The sequence below is a fragment of the Papio anubis genome, chromosome 15 (genome assembly GCF_008728515.1).
Source record: "Papio anubis isolate 15944 chromosome 15, Panubis1.0, whole genome shotgun sequence".
Taxonomy (NCBI): domain Eukaryota; kingdom Metazoa; phylum Chordata; class Mammalia; order Primates; family Cercopithecidae; genus Papio; species Papio anubis.
This window is the reverse complement of record NC_044990.1, coordinates 14597905-14615420: the sequence shown is the minus strand read 5'-3', so window position 1 is coordinate 14615420 and position 17516 is coordinate 14597905. Positions and strand designations below refer to the sequence as shown.

General features: G+C 42.3%; 1 protein-coding gene across 5 annotated transcripts in view; it reads left to right on the top strand.

The window, feature by feature from the left end:
- Positions 1–17516, top strand: part of DCLK1 (doublecortin like kinase 1) — a 353771-nt gene that overhangs the window by 279062 nt on the left and 57193 nt on the right. For all 5 annotated transcript variants that reach the window (XM_017951175.3, XM_009191765.4, XM_009191764.4 and 2 more), the window contains 4 exons: positions 3819–3903; positions 6885–6993; positions 14738–14795; positions 15292–15411. In XM_017951175.3, the coding sequence (XP_017806664.1) occupies positions 3819–3903; positions 6885–6993; positions 14738–14795; positions 15292–15411 (372 nt within the window). The remainder of the gene's footprint in view (positions 1–3818; positions 3904–6884; positions 6994–14737; positions 14796–15291; positions 15412–17516) is intronic.

Sequence of the window (17516 nt, the reverse complement as noted above, 5' to 3'; positions counted from 1 at the left end):
CAAATTGAAGCAAACATAAAATCTTGTTGGCATGTGGACTATAAAATGATTTATCTGCTCGGAAAAACCAAAAGGGTAAATTTATTTCATTTACAAGCAATGAAAAAATATAGGTGGGCTTTTCAGCTTCTGTTGGTTGTAAAGAAAGGCTGGTTAATCTCATTAAGTTAATTCTAAAGAGCAAGCACTTACACATTTTGCCTTTACTATGTTCGAAATCCTTCCGTTGGACTTACGGATAATAATAGAAATGTTCCAGCAGGGTCTAAGTTAGTATATTTAGGTGGATTAGTAAAGAATTGCTGGATTATCCAAAGAGTCATGCTGATTACTGGTATGGCTTCAACTGGGAGACAGAGCAAAAACATTAGGAGACCAGATCAGAATCTAAAAGATAACAGGCTGGGAGGATATTAATGTAATAAAGATGACATTTAATGTGGGGAAATGTGAAGTCCTGGACTTGGCCCAAGACAACCTTTCAAACACACACCAGGGAGACCTGACATAGCTGTGGGCTCATTGTAAAGGTGAAATGCTATGGCCTCCTCCACATAAGCCAATAAGATCTTGAAGTTAATTAATGTTCTAGTCACGAGAAAGAAAACTCTATCCTTCTCTGCTTTGTGCTAGTCAGAGCACACCCAGAATATTGCATTCACTTTTAAGCACCAGGGTTTTTTTTTTTGTAGAGACAGGATTTCACTGTGTGGCCCAGGGTGGTCTTGAACTTGTGGGCTCAAGCGAGCCTCCTGCCCCAGCCTCCCAAAGTGCTGGGAAGACACAGATGGAGACCAGTAGCTATTTTCAAACACCTGAAAGCACTGTCATGTGAAAAGTGGATTAGACCTGTACTGGGCAACTCTGGAAATCAGAGATAAGACCAATAAATGGAAAATGTAGAAGGACATAATTTCAACATAACTTACAGAAGAACTTCCTTTATTTTGCCTCCTATTAATGATGAAGGGCTGCCTCCGGAAGTAGTATGTTCAGTACTAGAAGTATTTGGACAGAGGCCATCTGACCACCCACTAGGATTTCTGTAGGGGGCATTTGGTCTCTGGGTGGAAATGGGGCGGAATAGGTAATATTTAAGGTCCATCCCAGTCCCCCAAACTCTCGGAATCAATGAATGGTCACTATCTTGGAAAAGTATTTAGTATTAACTATATTAGTTCTTTGGGAAAAAAGAGATAACACTATTAGAAGTTTAATACATTGATTTTACTCTCTTTGAGCATAACAAATAAAATGAAAGCTTTACATTTTCAGAGAACTCTGTATGTCTGTAAGTACATTTTTCTCTTAACTGCCCATCATCTGTTACTCTCAAGCAGCAAAAAATTTGAAATGACTCGGGATACATTTTCAGAAACACAAAAATACAATCATAACGTTGAAAACAAGCAGTCACAAACATAAGCAACTTGTGTTAACCCTACTTTTTTTCCCTTTTTTTTTTTTTCTACCAGAGCCTAAAATCCTTGAGAGGTTTTTGTTCAGAAAGCAGAGAAAACCCAGCTGGCATTGTGACAAGCATTCAGGGATCGACCATTTGGTGGCACTGTTAAATCCAATTCATTAGTTGATAAAGCATTGAGTGAATAATAGCCCACAAGTTTATAGAATGTTACAGTTTAAAAGATGTTTTCATGTACTATGGGTCAGAGCTCTGTATCGAGTACCTGATGTTCTTGCGAAAAGAACAAGCTTTTGGAATTGAGTGTCTAAATTGTGAACATCTTTGCTAGGAAACATGCTACTGGTCTATTAATTTGGTGAAAGAATGTGTCTTTGTATTCTAAATTTAAAACACCACGTGACAAGGCAGCACCTGCCAGCCTAAACCACACCATGTGTCTCCATTATGAAATACCATTTGTGCTGCTGCTGGAAGAAATTCAAGGACCCGAAAGCCCAGAAGAGAAGGTCTACATTGTAGACATTTACTTAGTGCTTCTCTGTTTAGAACGCCATTATGTCTGCAGCAAAAACAATGACCCAGAGGATGAAGGATCTCACTGTTCTGGAAAACACACACCGTCCCCTCAAATGTGGTTATGTTTATTTTCTTGGGTTATTGACATAATAAATCTGCCTTGTCTCAGCCTCATACCGCAATATTATAAATACTAGGTTTTCACAAAAAGACGTTCATCCATAAAAGTTAGCAAAGCATGACTTAGAAGCTCCTACATTTATAGTCCCTTCCACAGAGTGGATTATGGGCCCATAGCGTCACACTAAGAAAAACTCTGTGTCAAGGTGACACTCTTAATCCGTTTTTCTAGCCTGACATGACAAATGTGTGCTGCTGGTTACAAAAGATAGAAAAACGGCTCAAGTCACCAGGCTTGCTGAGGGGGGATTTTTATAATATTGGAAACAATGGGCACATTACACAAACTGTGTGGTATCCAGGGGTATACAAGAGTCATCTCGAAAATTTTAGCCTGTTCTTTAGGAAAGCAGATGTGCTATTGCTATTACATTAACTTTCATCCCAATGGTGTCAACTGTGAGCTTTGATGAACTTGACCAATGGGACATGCTTATCTAAGTCACACCCAGGAAAAAGTTCCGTGATGTTTGACTTAGATGGCTCTGCAGTGACTTAGGCAGCATTTCCCCAACTATATTAATCTTTTTAATGAAAACTAAAATCTTTGAATCTCCTATGCAGGATACTATAGACCATAATGAAATTACGTCAAACCTTCTTTCCTCCTACTTTGTGCATACTTTAAGGCTGAATGGGTTGGGGAGGAGGTTGAAGGGAAACAGGTAAGCAGAGGAAAAACAGGTCAGCTTTGCTTCTTGCCACCTCTTCATTATTAATTCAACTACAGATGCTCTTTCCCTTCTCTCTGCTCCACAGACAGCCAGCACCATGAGCCAATGCCGCCCGCCCCCTCACCGCCTCCTGCTCCCATCAGGCCAACCAAGTGGATAAACCCAGGGAAACAGAAGGAAGATCTTTTAGGACAAGCTGTGTTCACTATTTAGAAATAGCATTGAAATGTGCAAATTGTTTTCTCAGGAAATAGATGCAGAGATGGAAACATTCATTGTTAAAGTACTGCCCCATAGCCAGTCATAATATTAAATATTTGGTACTGTTTTGTCCTCTGAGCTCTCTCGTACAGTTGGTTACCCTGTTTGCTTTCATGGGTCTTGGGTCAAAATCAAACAGAACTATAAGGCCTAGGCTTTTATTCTTGTCTTTACTTCAGACTTATTATGTAACATTTAACAAACCAATAACCTACTCAGTGCTTACGTTTTGATCTCAAAATAGAAATGACAACCCCACCCTTTAGCCTTTCTCCGAAAGTTGTGGTAAGGTGGAGCATTTAATTTTTTTTTTTTAAGGATATTTTATAAAAACAAACTGAAGAGAAATGTTTTCTATTGGAAAAATAGAAAAAATAGTGAATGGGATCAGAATGGTACCACATTTGAGGGCCATTTGCCGAGAGACTGTGGAAGAGTCAGGTGAGATGCTTGAACTCTTCCAAACCCGAAGAGTGAGCTAAAGGACCCTGATTTTGAGCAAAAGGAGTAAGAAGTCATGGAACATTCAAGTTCACAATAACCAGCTTGATCCTGTTATCACAGTCTATTATTGGTTAATAGGGAGAGAGGGAGATGTGGCCCCAGTTGAATATGCTGAAGACGTCTTTTTCCAAGGGTTAAGTTCAAATCCTCCCTAGCATGGGCAAAGGTTTCTCTTGAGATTCCGAGCTGGGCACGGCCCCTGGAAACTCAGGCCTTCTGACCCAGTTTTTGAATTACCGGTTTCTGTTCCCCTACAGAGCTCTCAGCATGGCGGCTCCTCTACTTCACTTGCATCCACCAAAGTCTGCAGCTCGATGGATGAGAACGACGGCCCTGGAGAAGGTGATGAGCTTGGGACTTGGTATCTGAGGAGGCAGAGGATGGGTTGGCTAAATTTACTCCAAGAAACTGTAGCTTCTCAAGCAGAATGATGTGGACAAGGCTGAGCAGCTCCTGTGGGTCAATCACAAGGGGATAGGGTTGAATATGGTGCCCACCAGGGATGGGTATCTGCTCTGTGAGAATGGGAAGGGGAAGTTGGCCCATTTTGGAGACATTTCCCATCCTCTGAGGGCATATGTATCCTAAGAAGGCCAGCTATTGCCCGCTTTGGAAATAAAAGGGGATCCCTGGGATCATGGCTGTTTTTGTTTTCCCAAACCCTGTTCACTTTTAGTGTTACTTTAAGTGAACAAAGACCATTCAAATTTAAAGACAATTTATTCTTTTGACTGTTGTAGTCTCACAGATGTACCCTAAATTAAGTGAACTCAATACATGAAAATATGGTTTTACAAAAAGAATTGGTGGAAATTGCAAAAATATCCTTGAGCTAATTCACTGCAGAACATCTCTGTGATGTGGTCAAATGATCAGGATTCCAGAAATGACTTTTTCACTAACTCATTGGATTGTTTTGGACAAGCATCTTCAACTCTCTGCATCTTACTTCCTATCCTATGAAATGGAGATTGTGAATCACACCTATTTCCTTCCTGAAGGCTATTACCAGGTTCAAATCAACTACGGGGAAATATTTGGAAAAGATAAAAGTGATACCATCAAGCCACTGTTAAGGAATCCGCTTCTCTTATTTGTGTTAAATGATATGATTTAAATTTTTTTTTTTTTTTTTTTTTTTGGCCAAAAAGTACCCTTTGCGAAGTGCTTTTATTATATTAAGTGAAATATGTGATTTACAGTGTAATTATTTTCTGACTACATACAATGCAACATCAGAATTTTTTGTACTTACAGAAATATGAAAACCAGCCACCTAGAAGTCTCTTTTGTTCCAATGTGTTTTGTATTTTTTAAATGAAATGAAATGGTTCTTGATTTAAACCTTTGGCTAAGCCTTTTTTTTTTTTTTTTTTTTTTTTTGGAGTCTCGCTCTGTCTCTCAGGCTAGAGTGCAATGGCGCTATCTCAGCTCACTGCAACCTCCACCTCCCAGGTTCAAGCAATTCTCCTGCCTCAGCCTCCTGAGTAGCTGGGATTACAGGCATCTGCCACCATGCCTGGCTAATTTTTGTATTTTTAGTAGAAATGAGGTTTTGCCAGCTTGGCCAGGGTGGTCTCAAACTCCTGGTCTCAATTGTTCCACCTGCCTTGGCCTCCCAAAGTGCCGGGATTACAGGCATGAGCCACTGCACCTGGCCTGGCTGGGCCTTCTTAACCAAAAGTGAGAAAAGATACCTTTTATGAATAGTTAGGGAAAAAAATCCCAAGCCATGTGCTTTCAATGGGTGTCTCAACTCAGTGAATGCTCCCACCAGAAGGCAGGATGGAAGTACCTTCTTCCATTTCCCACCTGCAGGGTCACACTTGTACCCAACAGCCAAGGAGGGTTCCTTTCTTAGCCACATAGTAAAGAGCCTTAAGATTGTGTCATGTGGGAGCTGTTTTGTAAATTTGGGTGCTTTGCAGTAGACAAAACTCCCCTGGCTGAGTCCTTCGAACAGAGGCAAAATTGCAGCTTCTTTAGAGGGGTGAGATGGGGGTAGGGGGATTGGCTCCAGCCCTCACTTTATTCTAGAGACCACCTAGATGGCTTCTAGCAGGGTAAGAGGGAAATGTCACCTGTAAAGGGGTGAAGAGACTGTACCAACGCCAAGGACAAAAGTAGCAGCAGCAAACGTCCTACATTTGTTCAATACTTTCTAGAAATTTCATCCACTCTAGAATTCAGATTGATGCCAACTGAGCATCATTATAAATCGAGAAGAAAGGCCCTCATGCAGATATCTAATGATTGTCAGTCTCCGTTTTATTATGGGTCTGCAACAACACAGAGCAAGTATGAATACAAAAACTACTAAGAAAGCCCATTCACCACCTAAAGTTGTATTCTGAGGAGAGATGTTTAGTCTCAGTTTACGATGAAAGGTCGAAAGAGGAGTACATTAAGAAAACACACCAGGGTTCCATCACATTTTGCATTCAGGTTGCCTGAGGGAGAGCTGGGATTTATCACTTTAAAGCATGTACATTTTAGAGTCCAGCTATAAAAGGCTTTTTACACCCTTAAGATGTTAAAGGTTATTCAGTATATTTACGTGACCTAACTGTGGCTTATTTAGTTTTATGGCCTTAGATATTTAAAGCATTATTAGGCATTTGCAAAATATTTCAAAATGCATTTTCAGGGGGAAAATGTGTTGTGTTAGTGGCACTAACATAATTGAAACTACAAAACTGTTCCATTCACAGACATAATAGATATTGTAATTTTAACTCAACATCTGCTATGCAGGTTGCTGGTGAGAACATTTGTCTAAAGTCTGCTCGTTGATACTGAGGACGGGTGGCCATCAGTGCTTAGTTCATAAGGAATTTTACGGAGATTTCCATTTCAGGATGTAGTAAAACTAACTGTCCAAACAGCAGGCAATTTTCATGCTTGTACAGTGTCAAGCAGCCCAGAGTCCCTTGCGAACTGCAGTTGCCTCCTGCGCCATACATGGGAATGCTATTTTTCTGTACACAGTGGGTATTCAGTAAACACTATTGATCAAATTGGCATGAAGTGAAAGGAGCAAAGCTTCCTTCTGAGAATCCCCACAGCATCAGAAAACCCAAGTTTCTCTTATATAGATGGGAGTGGACCCCTTACGTTTCTTTTTATTTTATCATTTGTCTTAGTAAAATCTGTTGAGTATATACAATGTCAGCAAGGGAAGGAGGCGGTTGCCTCACTGTACAGAGAATGACATATCGATTCTGAATCCGTTCCAGTCAATTAGATGATACTTTTAAATGTTTCCTTGTGCAACATCTGTGTTCCCTTTTCCACCAATAAAAAAGTATTAATGATTCTTTCAGAAGTGTCGGAGGAAGGCTTCCAGATTCCAGCTACAATAACAGAACGATATAAAGTCGGAAGAACAATAGGAGATGGAAATTTTGCTGTTGTCAAGGAATGTGTAGAAAGGTGAGAAGAACATCATTTGCATCAAACCTTAAGGGTTACATTTGGCGTTATGTTTTCCAAGATTGTGTCTCTATTTCCAGTCTGTGGTACAGATGGAATAAGTTAGTGTCTCAACCCCACATGCAAAAGAAAGACCCATCTAACAACAGATTTGAAAAATGTAGTGATACCTGGGGACAATCTATAAATTAAAGACTTCGATTTTTTAAAATGTACTCAGAGAAACGTTGCCAGCTTTTCAGGTAAGCCTTTTTATTGTTGTTAAAAACCATATTGAATAGTTTTTCTCACATACTTTTTATGACATATTTCGTAGAGGTCAGAAAGTTCTTGTGAGAGTGTATGTCTGTGATGCATACTAGCATAAGATGAAATGCATCAACAATCATCTTGAAAAGCTTTAAAATGCATATGTACTGACCCCAGCAGAAGTGGTATTTAATACATTAAGATGTATTAAAATGAATGAACCCGGTACGCTGTGGGCCAAAGGGAAGGGTTTATCCTGAGGTTCTAGATATCTAATCGAGGACGTTAGCTGGTGGCTACGAGACGAAGAAGTGACAACTGAGAAAGTTACAACCCAGTTACGGTGGCCTCAAGCCCTCCACTCGGTGTCACGTTTGGGTTGCTTTTCCCGGGCAGCTGCTTGCTTTAGGGAACCTGGTCAGCCAGCAGCTTCTCCTCAGGGCTGGTGGGCAGAATATTGAAAAGTCGGGGGAACTAACCTCTTTCCTTGAGGGACTGTGTCCTCTGGCTTTCTGGGGGCTGGCCTGGGGTGTACACAGTTCCTTGTCACCTTTCTCGGCCTGCAGTGGGGCTGGACACCCTGCCCATTCTTAATCCTCTGAGAATCATGCTCCTGAGCTCCACTCAGAGGGGATGACTGAGGAGAGAAGACAGACGAGAAGGCTTTGGCCTGGAAGATCTAGACCTTGCCTCCGCTACGGGCTTTGATTCAGAAGCACAGGTTCCTGCCATATTAAAGCTGGCAGTCTCTACAGAGCCCCACATCTCATGAGGGTTCTTCATTTGGCCAATAGCCACTTGTGTGCTCCCGGCACCCCTTGCGGCTCTTTGGAAGATGCTTCCCCAGCTCAGGTAGCAGAGCCCTCCTTATCGACCTTTGTGCAGTGGGTCTCAAACCTTGCTCTACTCCAACATGTCAGCAAGGCTGGGATATTCCCAACAGTGACAGAGACCCAGCTGAGCAGCCACTGTGCATCCAGGAGGGTCATGAGTCATAGGGAGCTTGAAAAATCCCTGAGTCCATGCTGCCAAGCCACGGTTCTCCTCTCTCCCTCTCATTCCCCCACCTCTCCACGAAGCTTGGCCATTTGGCACATTTGTGCCGAACATGAAAAATGTCCATTGCATCCCTGGGCCTCACACCTCCCAAAGCAGGAGCAACCTCGCTTTGCTGAACATAAACTATCTACGAAGCCCTTAATTTGTGACATTTCATTTAATTAACACGATACTTGCATAATATCAGTGTTGTTGTCTCCATGTGATAGATAGAAAGCACAGACACGTTAAGTGCCCAAGGTCAGTCAGCTAAGAAGTACTTAGCAAGACACAGGTCCGAGCCCAGCTCCAAAAACCACACTTTTAACCACTACTCCACTGCCTCTAATAAGGAGTCTCCCATAAGACTCTGGCTTAGCTGAGCCAAAATCACACTTTCCCTTTGGTCCTGTACAAATAAGACTAAATTAATTAGGGAAAGCCATTCCTATGGTAGTGGATAGAAGCGTGCATGCAAATGCATGTGTGCTTCTATAATTTTATATTTCATTGATGCTTTTACTGATAGTAAATCTAGCTCTTTTTGGCTTTATTTCCACTGTAGCAGAAAACCCCATTTCTAGCAGATTGCCATGCCCCTGAGCTGTGGGGTGTCTGGTGATTTGCCAGCATCCGTCATCTGTTAAGTCTGACATGGTGGCATGTGCTGTTTCTCCTAGCTAGTCCTTGGATCGGGCTGGTGTCTTAGTCCAACAGGGCTGGTCTTCTCACAATAGAAATTTCCCATTTCTCCATCCAGAATCAATTTGTTTCTTTCTAACTTGGATTGCGTTCGTTTTGCATGAGTTCCCATCTTGGGTCTCACTGTATGAAACTTCAGAACCTAAACACCAGATTGCTCCATGAAGTTAGTATTCAGCTCCCACTGAACGAGGACATATGGCATGTGCCCTCTCTCCCCAGAGGTATCACAAAACATTCTTCTAATATTTTCCAGAGGTCTAAGAAAATAAAAAGCGAGCTAAGAATGTGAATGGCACACATTGCTTGCGGGTACATTCTGCTGCGTTTGGAAGGATGAATATGTATTACCAAGGGTGACTATGCCCCTCCTCTGCTAATCATATCCTGTCACAGGCAAGATTTATCTACAACAATGGACACAATAACGATGTCTTTCTGTGGTCCTGTTCCGGTATAGTCTTTGGCAGCTAAGTCCATTTAGATTTCTGCCCATGTGCCAGGAGTAACTTTGTGAGTGGCCTCTGGGGCATCCGGGACATGCTAAAGGAAGTTAGTGGACTGTGACTCCAGCTGGAAGAGACATGCTCTACTTTGAAGCTGTTTTGTGGAGCGTTTTGAGGCCCCATAGCAAACTCAAAAAGCAGAAAAGCACTAATGACCAGTCAGAGTACAAGTAGAGGGCGTGTTGTGAGATGCCTTTCATCCCTAACTTTCCTGGCTCTGTGTGGACTAATGACCACACGAGCCAAGGGTAGGGGTGATATAGTCATGAGCAGGGATGGTGCCCCTGGTGGCTCTTGGTCCTCTTCCCCACCTGCACCACTGGAATTGCTTAGTGATATAGGCACCAGAGCTGAATTAAAATCCTTGCTGCGGATGCTTCTCTCTCTCCCTCTGGCACCTATAAGCCTGAGGATGTGTGCAGCCAAGATACTGGCTCTAGCAATGAACATAAGCAGGCTCAAACCCACCGGAACAAGCTGAGACCTTAGGGTCACCAAAATGCATTGCTTCCACCTAGAAAATCCTCAAAATTCGTAATAACCTCAACAAAGCAACTATGTGTCTATAGTTTGAAAGCATTTCCGTCAGAACTGGGATTTGGAGGATGTCTTGTGCTGAAGCTTAGATCACTGCTCTTGGCTAGTGGATTACTGTTCTTCCTTCTTTCCTTCCTGAGGAGCCTCTGGCTCCTGACAGCCATGGGGCCCTTGTCAAATTCAAAATAAAATTCCACTTGGGAGCCGTCTGACAAGGCACTGTGGAATACCTCAGTTCTCTGCTCTTGGCAGTTATCTCTTTACGGAGGAGGCTGAGATTGGGCTTTGTTAGGATTACTTGGTAAACAAAGGGCGTGTTACTAACTCCTTTTTGCTGGTGTTGGGGGTGGTATTCCTGTCATTGTGCTAACTGCCACCATCCTCTGAAGTTTCCACAATATGTGCAGAGCACCTCCTAGTTCAGGCTCATGCTGGGCCCTTCTGGGGTTACAGAGAGAGACAAGACACAGCCTCATACAGAGAACTTTACCCACAAACAAGGATTGCCATGAAATTCAGTGAATGCTATGGGAGAGGACTGCTCGGGAGCTGCCTTTCCTTCTCCATACACTCTTTCTCTAAATCCTTCAAAACACAGCACATAACAGCAACAAGAGAAACCATGTGAGCTCAGAACATCCCAATCTTTGCTAGCCATTTCCACACCACCACCTTTTTTTGAGACAGGGTCTTGCTGTGTCACCCAGGCTGGAGCGCAGTGGCAAGATCATATAGCTCATTGCAGTCTCAAAGTTCTGAGCTCAAGTGATCCATTCTCCTGCCTTGGCCTCCCGAATAGCCAGGAGTATAGGTGCACACCACCATGCCTGGCTAATTTTTTTTTGTTTTTATTTTTTATAGATGGGTCTCACTATGGTGGCCCAGGCTGGTCTCAAACTCTTGATCTCAAGTGATCCTCCTGCCTCAGCCTTTCAAAGTGCTGGGATGACAGGTGTGAACCACTGTGCCTGGCCCATTTCTTTTTTTGACAAACATTCTGCTACACTCGCTGGGTGAGGGGTGCAGTGGGCAGAAGACTGGCCTGAGTTGAGAATCACTAAGTTAAACAAGACAGCTGTCTCCAAACCATTTTTAGCACAAACACCAAAAGTTGGATTTAATTGAAGTTTGTAAAATTTGAAAATTTCCCTCTAGTAGTTTGGGTTCTGACCTTGGGTCACATTTAATAAGAAGGCAGCCTTACAAATTGATTTCCCATAGTCAAGGAGGAAGACAAAGTTTTCTGTTGCTGCTGTTTTTGTTGTGGTAAAGAGGGTTCTGTAAAAGGTCAAGAACGTAATTTCAAAAACAAGCAAGCAAATGGCCTGTATTCCCCTCACCGGTAATCAATCAGGTCATCTAGGATTCTTCTCAGTACACTCAAATGTAGAATCCTTGAAGACAAGGATCAGGTCTCGTTCCCCTCTGAATCCACCAAAGAGCCCTGCATCCCACGGCTCGCTGAATAATTACACAGGCACAGCAGTCCTCAGAGCTCCAGGTATGTAGGAAGGCAAATTCATTATATAAGAGTCGATTTCTTGCCAAGTGTTTTCACTTAAAGCAGACACTTATATTCTTATTCTTATGACACACAATTAGTCCTAACACCTGTTTTCAGGCTCACTTTCTAGACTAGCTACTTTCCTGTAAACCTGTGCTTCTAGGAATTAATTTTTATTATGTGGCTTTTATTATGGATTTTATTATATGGCTTTATAGTTCGACCCTCAGGAATCAAAAGAGAAAAGGTGCAACATTAATTTGGTGGCCCTCTATGGAGCTCATTGTCCGCTGTGAAATGTGAGTAGATGTAATGGAAGGTTTAATCCTATTACAAAAGGTTCTACAGTGGAAATCCACAAGGTCTTTGTTCCTAGTAAGCCCTAGGTTTGCTGCCCTCTTCCCCTCAGCTGTAGGCTCAGGACAGAACCTGCTTCTTTGGCCTGCTGGGAGCCAACACACCCTCTGGCTCACTAGGGATCTGGCTTCTTGTCTGACTGGCTGTAGACGGGGTTCAGCCCTCCTGTGCTCTACACCAGCCCTGAGGATTGAGTGCTTTAAAATTACTCCTTCAAGGGAAAAGAGCAGCAAATGGCAAACATGAGGAATCACCAAGCTAAGAAACCACTTTCTTTTCTGACCAGTACGGTCCTGTCCATCCATCTCCTTTGTGGAGGTGGTGAAGGGAACGGCAGCTTTTATTTTTCAGCCTCACAAACGTCCCTTCTTGCTCTCTGGCCCTGCCTGGGATTGCTGGTGGTTATCCAGGCAGGCAGTGCAATGGTCTAGATTCCCTGCCATCCAATGGCACATGTTAAGCCAGATAGGAAATTGCTCATGTATTCCAACCTGAGATTTGCTTTATCATAATTTTTTAGTGATTTCTGAAAAGCAGAATCCAGAAACACTTGGGTTTTTAGTTTTCCTCTTGATTAAGTGTTTTCAAGTTTGCAGACAAACTCTACAGGAGCCTCTTAAGAAGAAGCTACTTAAAGGGACCCTGTGGTCTTATAGGATGTAGAGCTTCTACAGTGAAGAATCTCTTCACACGTGAATCATGTCACTTTCTCATTTTCTCATTTATGTTTGCCCTTACATTTTAAATTTCCCTGTCACCCAGGCTGGAGTGCAGTGGCATGATCTCGGCTCACCACGGCCTTCACATCCTGGGCTCAAGCAATCTTCCTGCCTCAGCCTCCCAAGTAGCTGGGATTACAGGCACGCAACACCATGCCTGGCTAATTTTTGTGCTTTTTTAGTAGAGTCAGAGTTTCACCATGTTTACCAGGTTGGTCTCGAAATCCTGACCTCAACTGATCTGCCCACCTGGGCCTCCCAAAGTGCTGGGATTACAGGCATGAGCCACCGCGCCCAGCCCACATTTTAAATTTCTAATGTTAAATATTTTGGTTTACCTCTTCCTGCAGTGCCTTTTCTCCTCTACCCCCCAGTCTTGCTGGTGGTCTGGTGTTTATGTGGGAACATCTAGCACACCAAGCCCTGCATTTAGCCACAGCCTGGCTCACACCCCATCATGGCCTCTCTGCCCAGCCATGGCTGATCCTTCAGCCATGATCTGAAGGATCAACAGAGACAGTGGTAGGGGCATCCTTGGGCTTCTAGTCCTTCTCCTTCCTGAGGGAAAGCTATGGGAATTCCTCTGGACAGCTGCATATCTGCAGGAGGGGAGCCTCGAAGCAAAGGGTTTACCTTCTACCGCCTGAACCCCAAAGCCTTCTAGTGAGGAAAAGAGGCTTCAAAGTCATTGTCTTGTGATTTTATTCAGCAGATGGAATCATAGTTCAGTGATCACTGTTTTTTGAGGCTGGCACCATGAAAAGGGCTGGAAATGTCATTTTTAGAAGTATGGAAGAAGCATTTTTAGAAGTAAATGACATGAAAAATTTCTAAAATGCCCTCAAAACATATTAATGACTGGCCTGTTGATTCGCTTAGAGGCAAATCATTTTCTTGCTATAACCATATAACTAGGAAATCCCATTTAATTCACCATATTGAAGATTTTATAGCCCTGTTTTAAAAGCGTGTTCTTAATTAACCTCATTACTATTTGTGTCCATTGGATCCACAAAATTGGCTCTAATGGATCCACAAAATTGACTTTTATCTATAGGTAAAAAGCTAGGCTCTCTCAATTTCACACCAGAAATAAAACAGCAATGCTTGTGAAGTCGTGGTTTACTATGATTATGAAGTATGCATTGTGCCCTTTAATAATAGACGTGTTCTTGTGTTTGTCTCTACAGTATCTTAGCAATGTTAGCACAAATTAGGAAGCTGTTTAAAGGTAGCGATAGGACTAAATCCTTCCTCCTACACCTGTCACAGAGGAGGGGCAGCGTTGACTGTGCTATGCAGGGAGCAGGGGCCTCGAGAACTGAGAGTCTGATTTTAATGCTGCCATGTGGCTTTGGGGAGTGAGTGGATTTTCATTGTCACCTTCATTGTCTTTCAATGAAATGAGACATCCCATAAAAGGGCCCAGGGGTCCCAGGAAGCTCTGAAATAGATTTTATCCCTTTCTTTACACCTTGACCATATCATCCATGAGTTCTCCAGCAGAACTCACACAGGCTCTCACACTGAACTGAGTTCTAAAGAGTGTGGACTGCTTTCTCTAGAGTCTTCAGTGTGATTGTGTGAACATTCAGAGAACAGTCACAGGTGCCGTGGGTGGATAGAGAACCTCAGGAGGGAATGGCAGAAACTCATCTCTGCTTTAGGCCGCCACTACATCACTTCAGAGGAAAGGGAGGGAAGAACAGCCTGGAAGCAGGAGGAGCTAAGACGCAGTAGCAATGCTAGTGTTTAGTTTTGTTTTCAGAGCAGGAGTGGAAGTTTATTAAAAAGCTTTCCAACAGTAAGAAAAGGAAGGAAAGTACACTTGGAAGAGAGATAAGTGGGCAACTTGAAGAGCAAAGTGCCAGTGCTAGTGTTTTTATTACAAGTATGGCAACATAAACAGCCCAAGATTTCTCTATGCCAGCAGACTTACCGTCCTTACACTTGGTCAGTCCATCAACATTTACATATTTATTTGTTTAAAAAAAAAAAAAACAGGAAATCCTTTCACAAAATATTTACAACATGACACAAGATCTATGGGGTAGGAAGTTGATCCCTGACAAAATAATTCAATAGATTTGAAGTTAAGTTTTATGTTAAAAACACAAACTTTCTCTTTGCAGATCGACTGCTAGAGAGTATGCTCTGAAAATTATCAAGAAAAGCAAATGTCGAGGCAAAGTATGTATAAAATTTGTTCTTATGAGATAGAGTGTTCAAGAGGTCAAAAGAAACACAAAGATCAGCTCCCAAATAAACATAAGTTCACCCTAAGGGTTGAATTTTGCTGGAATAGAATGTTATACACTTACTAGAATATAACTTTATGTATATCCCTGGGATAAAAATTATTTGGAATGATTATATATGATTTATCTTCCTTATCTTTTTGTTTGTTTACTCTCTTCCCCTCTTCATGTGATCTAGGTTTCATCCCATTCTTTGCTATGAAACTGTAGTTATCATGATAGGTTCTGAATTTATAAGCATTATGTAAGGACCTCCATATCAGTTGGCAATTCTAGGCTATATCTGAATATCAGAATACAAGACAGGCTCATTACATTTTACCAAAATGCGTCTCTCTTGACCCCTACATAGTATAGTTGTACTCACTGAGTTAGCTCTCCATATGTTTTGTGTGGAAGCTGATGAAGATAACTTTTCCTTTGGACAGGAGCACATGATCCAGAATGAAGTGTCTATTTTAAGAAGAGTGAAGCATCCCAATATTGTTCTTCTGATTGAGGAGATGGATGTGCCAACTGAACTGTATCTTGTCATGGAATTAGTAAAGGTGTGTATTTTGGAAAAAAAGTAAGCCTTTATTGATGGCACCGCGCTTGCCTATATTCCAGAGCTCTTTTCCTTATTTTCTCTCACCAATATTCAGGTTCTCATTTCTGGATGTTGGCCTAGTGATTAGGAATGTTCACAGGAGAACTGTACACAAGGACTCAAGTCCCAGCCTTGGCACAAAGAGGCCCATGACCTTGGGTCTACCTCTTTATGCCTCAGTTTCAGCATATGTAAAGTGAGAATACTAATAATACCTGCTTAATGGTGTTTTCCACCAGTTTGTGTGACACACAAAGTATTAGGTACCAATATAATTGTCGTTGTTGTAATGGAAAATCATTCACTTTTCCATGAACTATATCCAAAGGTACCAGCCATCTTGTAAAAACAAGCTTTAAACTTTTAGTCACCAACATAATGGGAAAATAGCGCTGTCCTAATAATGATGTGAATAGCGCACTTTCAGTGACTGTCGTCATCTCATCCTGTCACATAATATTACCTTCTATGAAAACATAGACTATGGGGATAGCCAATTGATGATGGTTGAATGGAGATGAAAGTCTCTTACTCTCCTTCCATACATTTGACATTTTCAGGAATTAGAAGTTTTAAAAAAAATGGCATGCTTCATTTTCATGAAGCTGTTGTGTTCTCAAGTCTTTTCTAGTATATTCATCAAATTGAAAGGGTTTTTTTTGAGACAGAGTCTCACTCTGTCGCCCAGGTTGGAGTGCAGTGGTGCAATCTCGGCTCACTGCAAGTTCCGCCTCCCAGGTTCACGCCATTCTCCTGCCTCAGCCTCCCGAGTAACTGGGACTACAGGCTCCCGCCACCACGCCCGGTTAATTTTTTTTGTATTTTTAGTAGAGATGGGGTTTCACCGTGTTAGCCAGGATGGTCTCGATCTCCTGACCTCGTGCCCGCCTCCCAAAGTGCTGGGATTACAGACGTGAGCCACAGCATCCGGCCCAAACTGGGGGTTTAAGTAATGTCTACCTTAGTTGGAGAATGTTGCACCGCCTTCTGCATCAGCTGTGAGCACCGCCAGGGGGCGCCTCAGGCTCCCAGGGCATGTTTGGAATCCCCACACTGCTGACTTGAATGTGAGGTTTTCTCTTAAACATTCAAGACAAGGAAAGCATTTAATAAGCTAATCTGTGATGATATGATAAATGTTCATTCTAGGGTCTTTAAGTTTTTGTTGTTCAGAGTTGCTTCACCTTAGACATATCGGCATTTTTTTTATAGGTGAAACCTATTTTTATTCTACTTCAAATTAGGACTTGTTTCTTTCAAAGAATGGGAGCCTTTTTGTAGTAACAAGGTTATTGTCATGTTTGAGGCTGAGGGAGGTAAAAATGTTAAACTGATAATCCAATAAAGAAAAGTCGGCCTGGCACCGTGGCTCATGCCTGTAATCCCAGCACTTTGGGAGGCGGAGGCGGGTAGATCACTAAGTCAAGAGATCTAGCCTGGCCAACGTGGTGAAACCCCGTCTCTACTAAAAATACAAAAAATTAGTCGGGCGTGGTGACGGGCACCTGTAGTCCCAGCTACCCGGGAGGCTGAGGCAGGAGAGTCGCTTGAACCCGGGAAGCGGAGGTTACAGTGAGCCGAGATCGCGCCATTGCACTCCAGCCTGGGCAAAAAGAGGGAAACTATGTCTCAAAAAAAAAAAAAGAAAAAGAAAAAGAAAAGAAAAGTTGATTTCATTTCAATAAAGAAAAAATATGAAGATTTTCCTGTTGGTGCTTTATTATCAAATTACCTTTTTACCAACATTGTAAATTATATTTTCCCTAGTACCACGGAGGCTTTTTCCAACAATGTTTTTAGACTGCCAACTTCAAGCCATTCTGGTGCCCTTCTGTGTGCTGTTAGAATTTGAATACCCCCTGTTATTATTGCCTTACCCCCACTGTTGGCTGATTTTTGGAAAGCTGAGACTAAATGAAATTTCAAGATGGCAAAGGCTCAGGCACTCTGAATGGGGCATTTTGTGAGAAATCTTAGTCTGACTCTCAATCATGTGCTTGGTTAGGTGACTATGTTAAGGTCCTCGTTACACTTAACTGCCTTTGTGAATTCTCTCTGCATCAC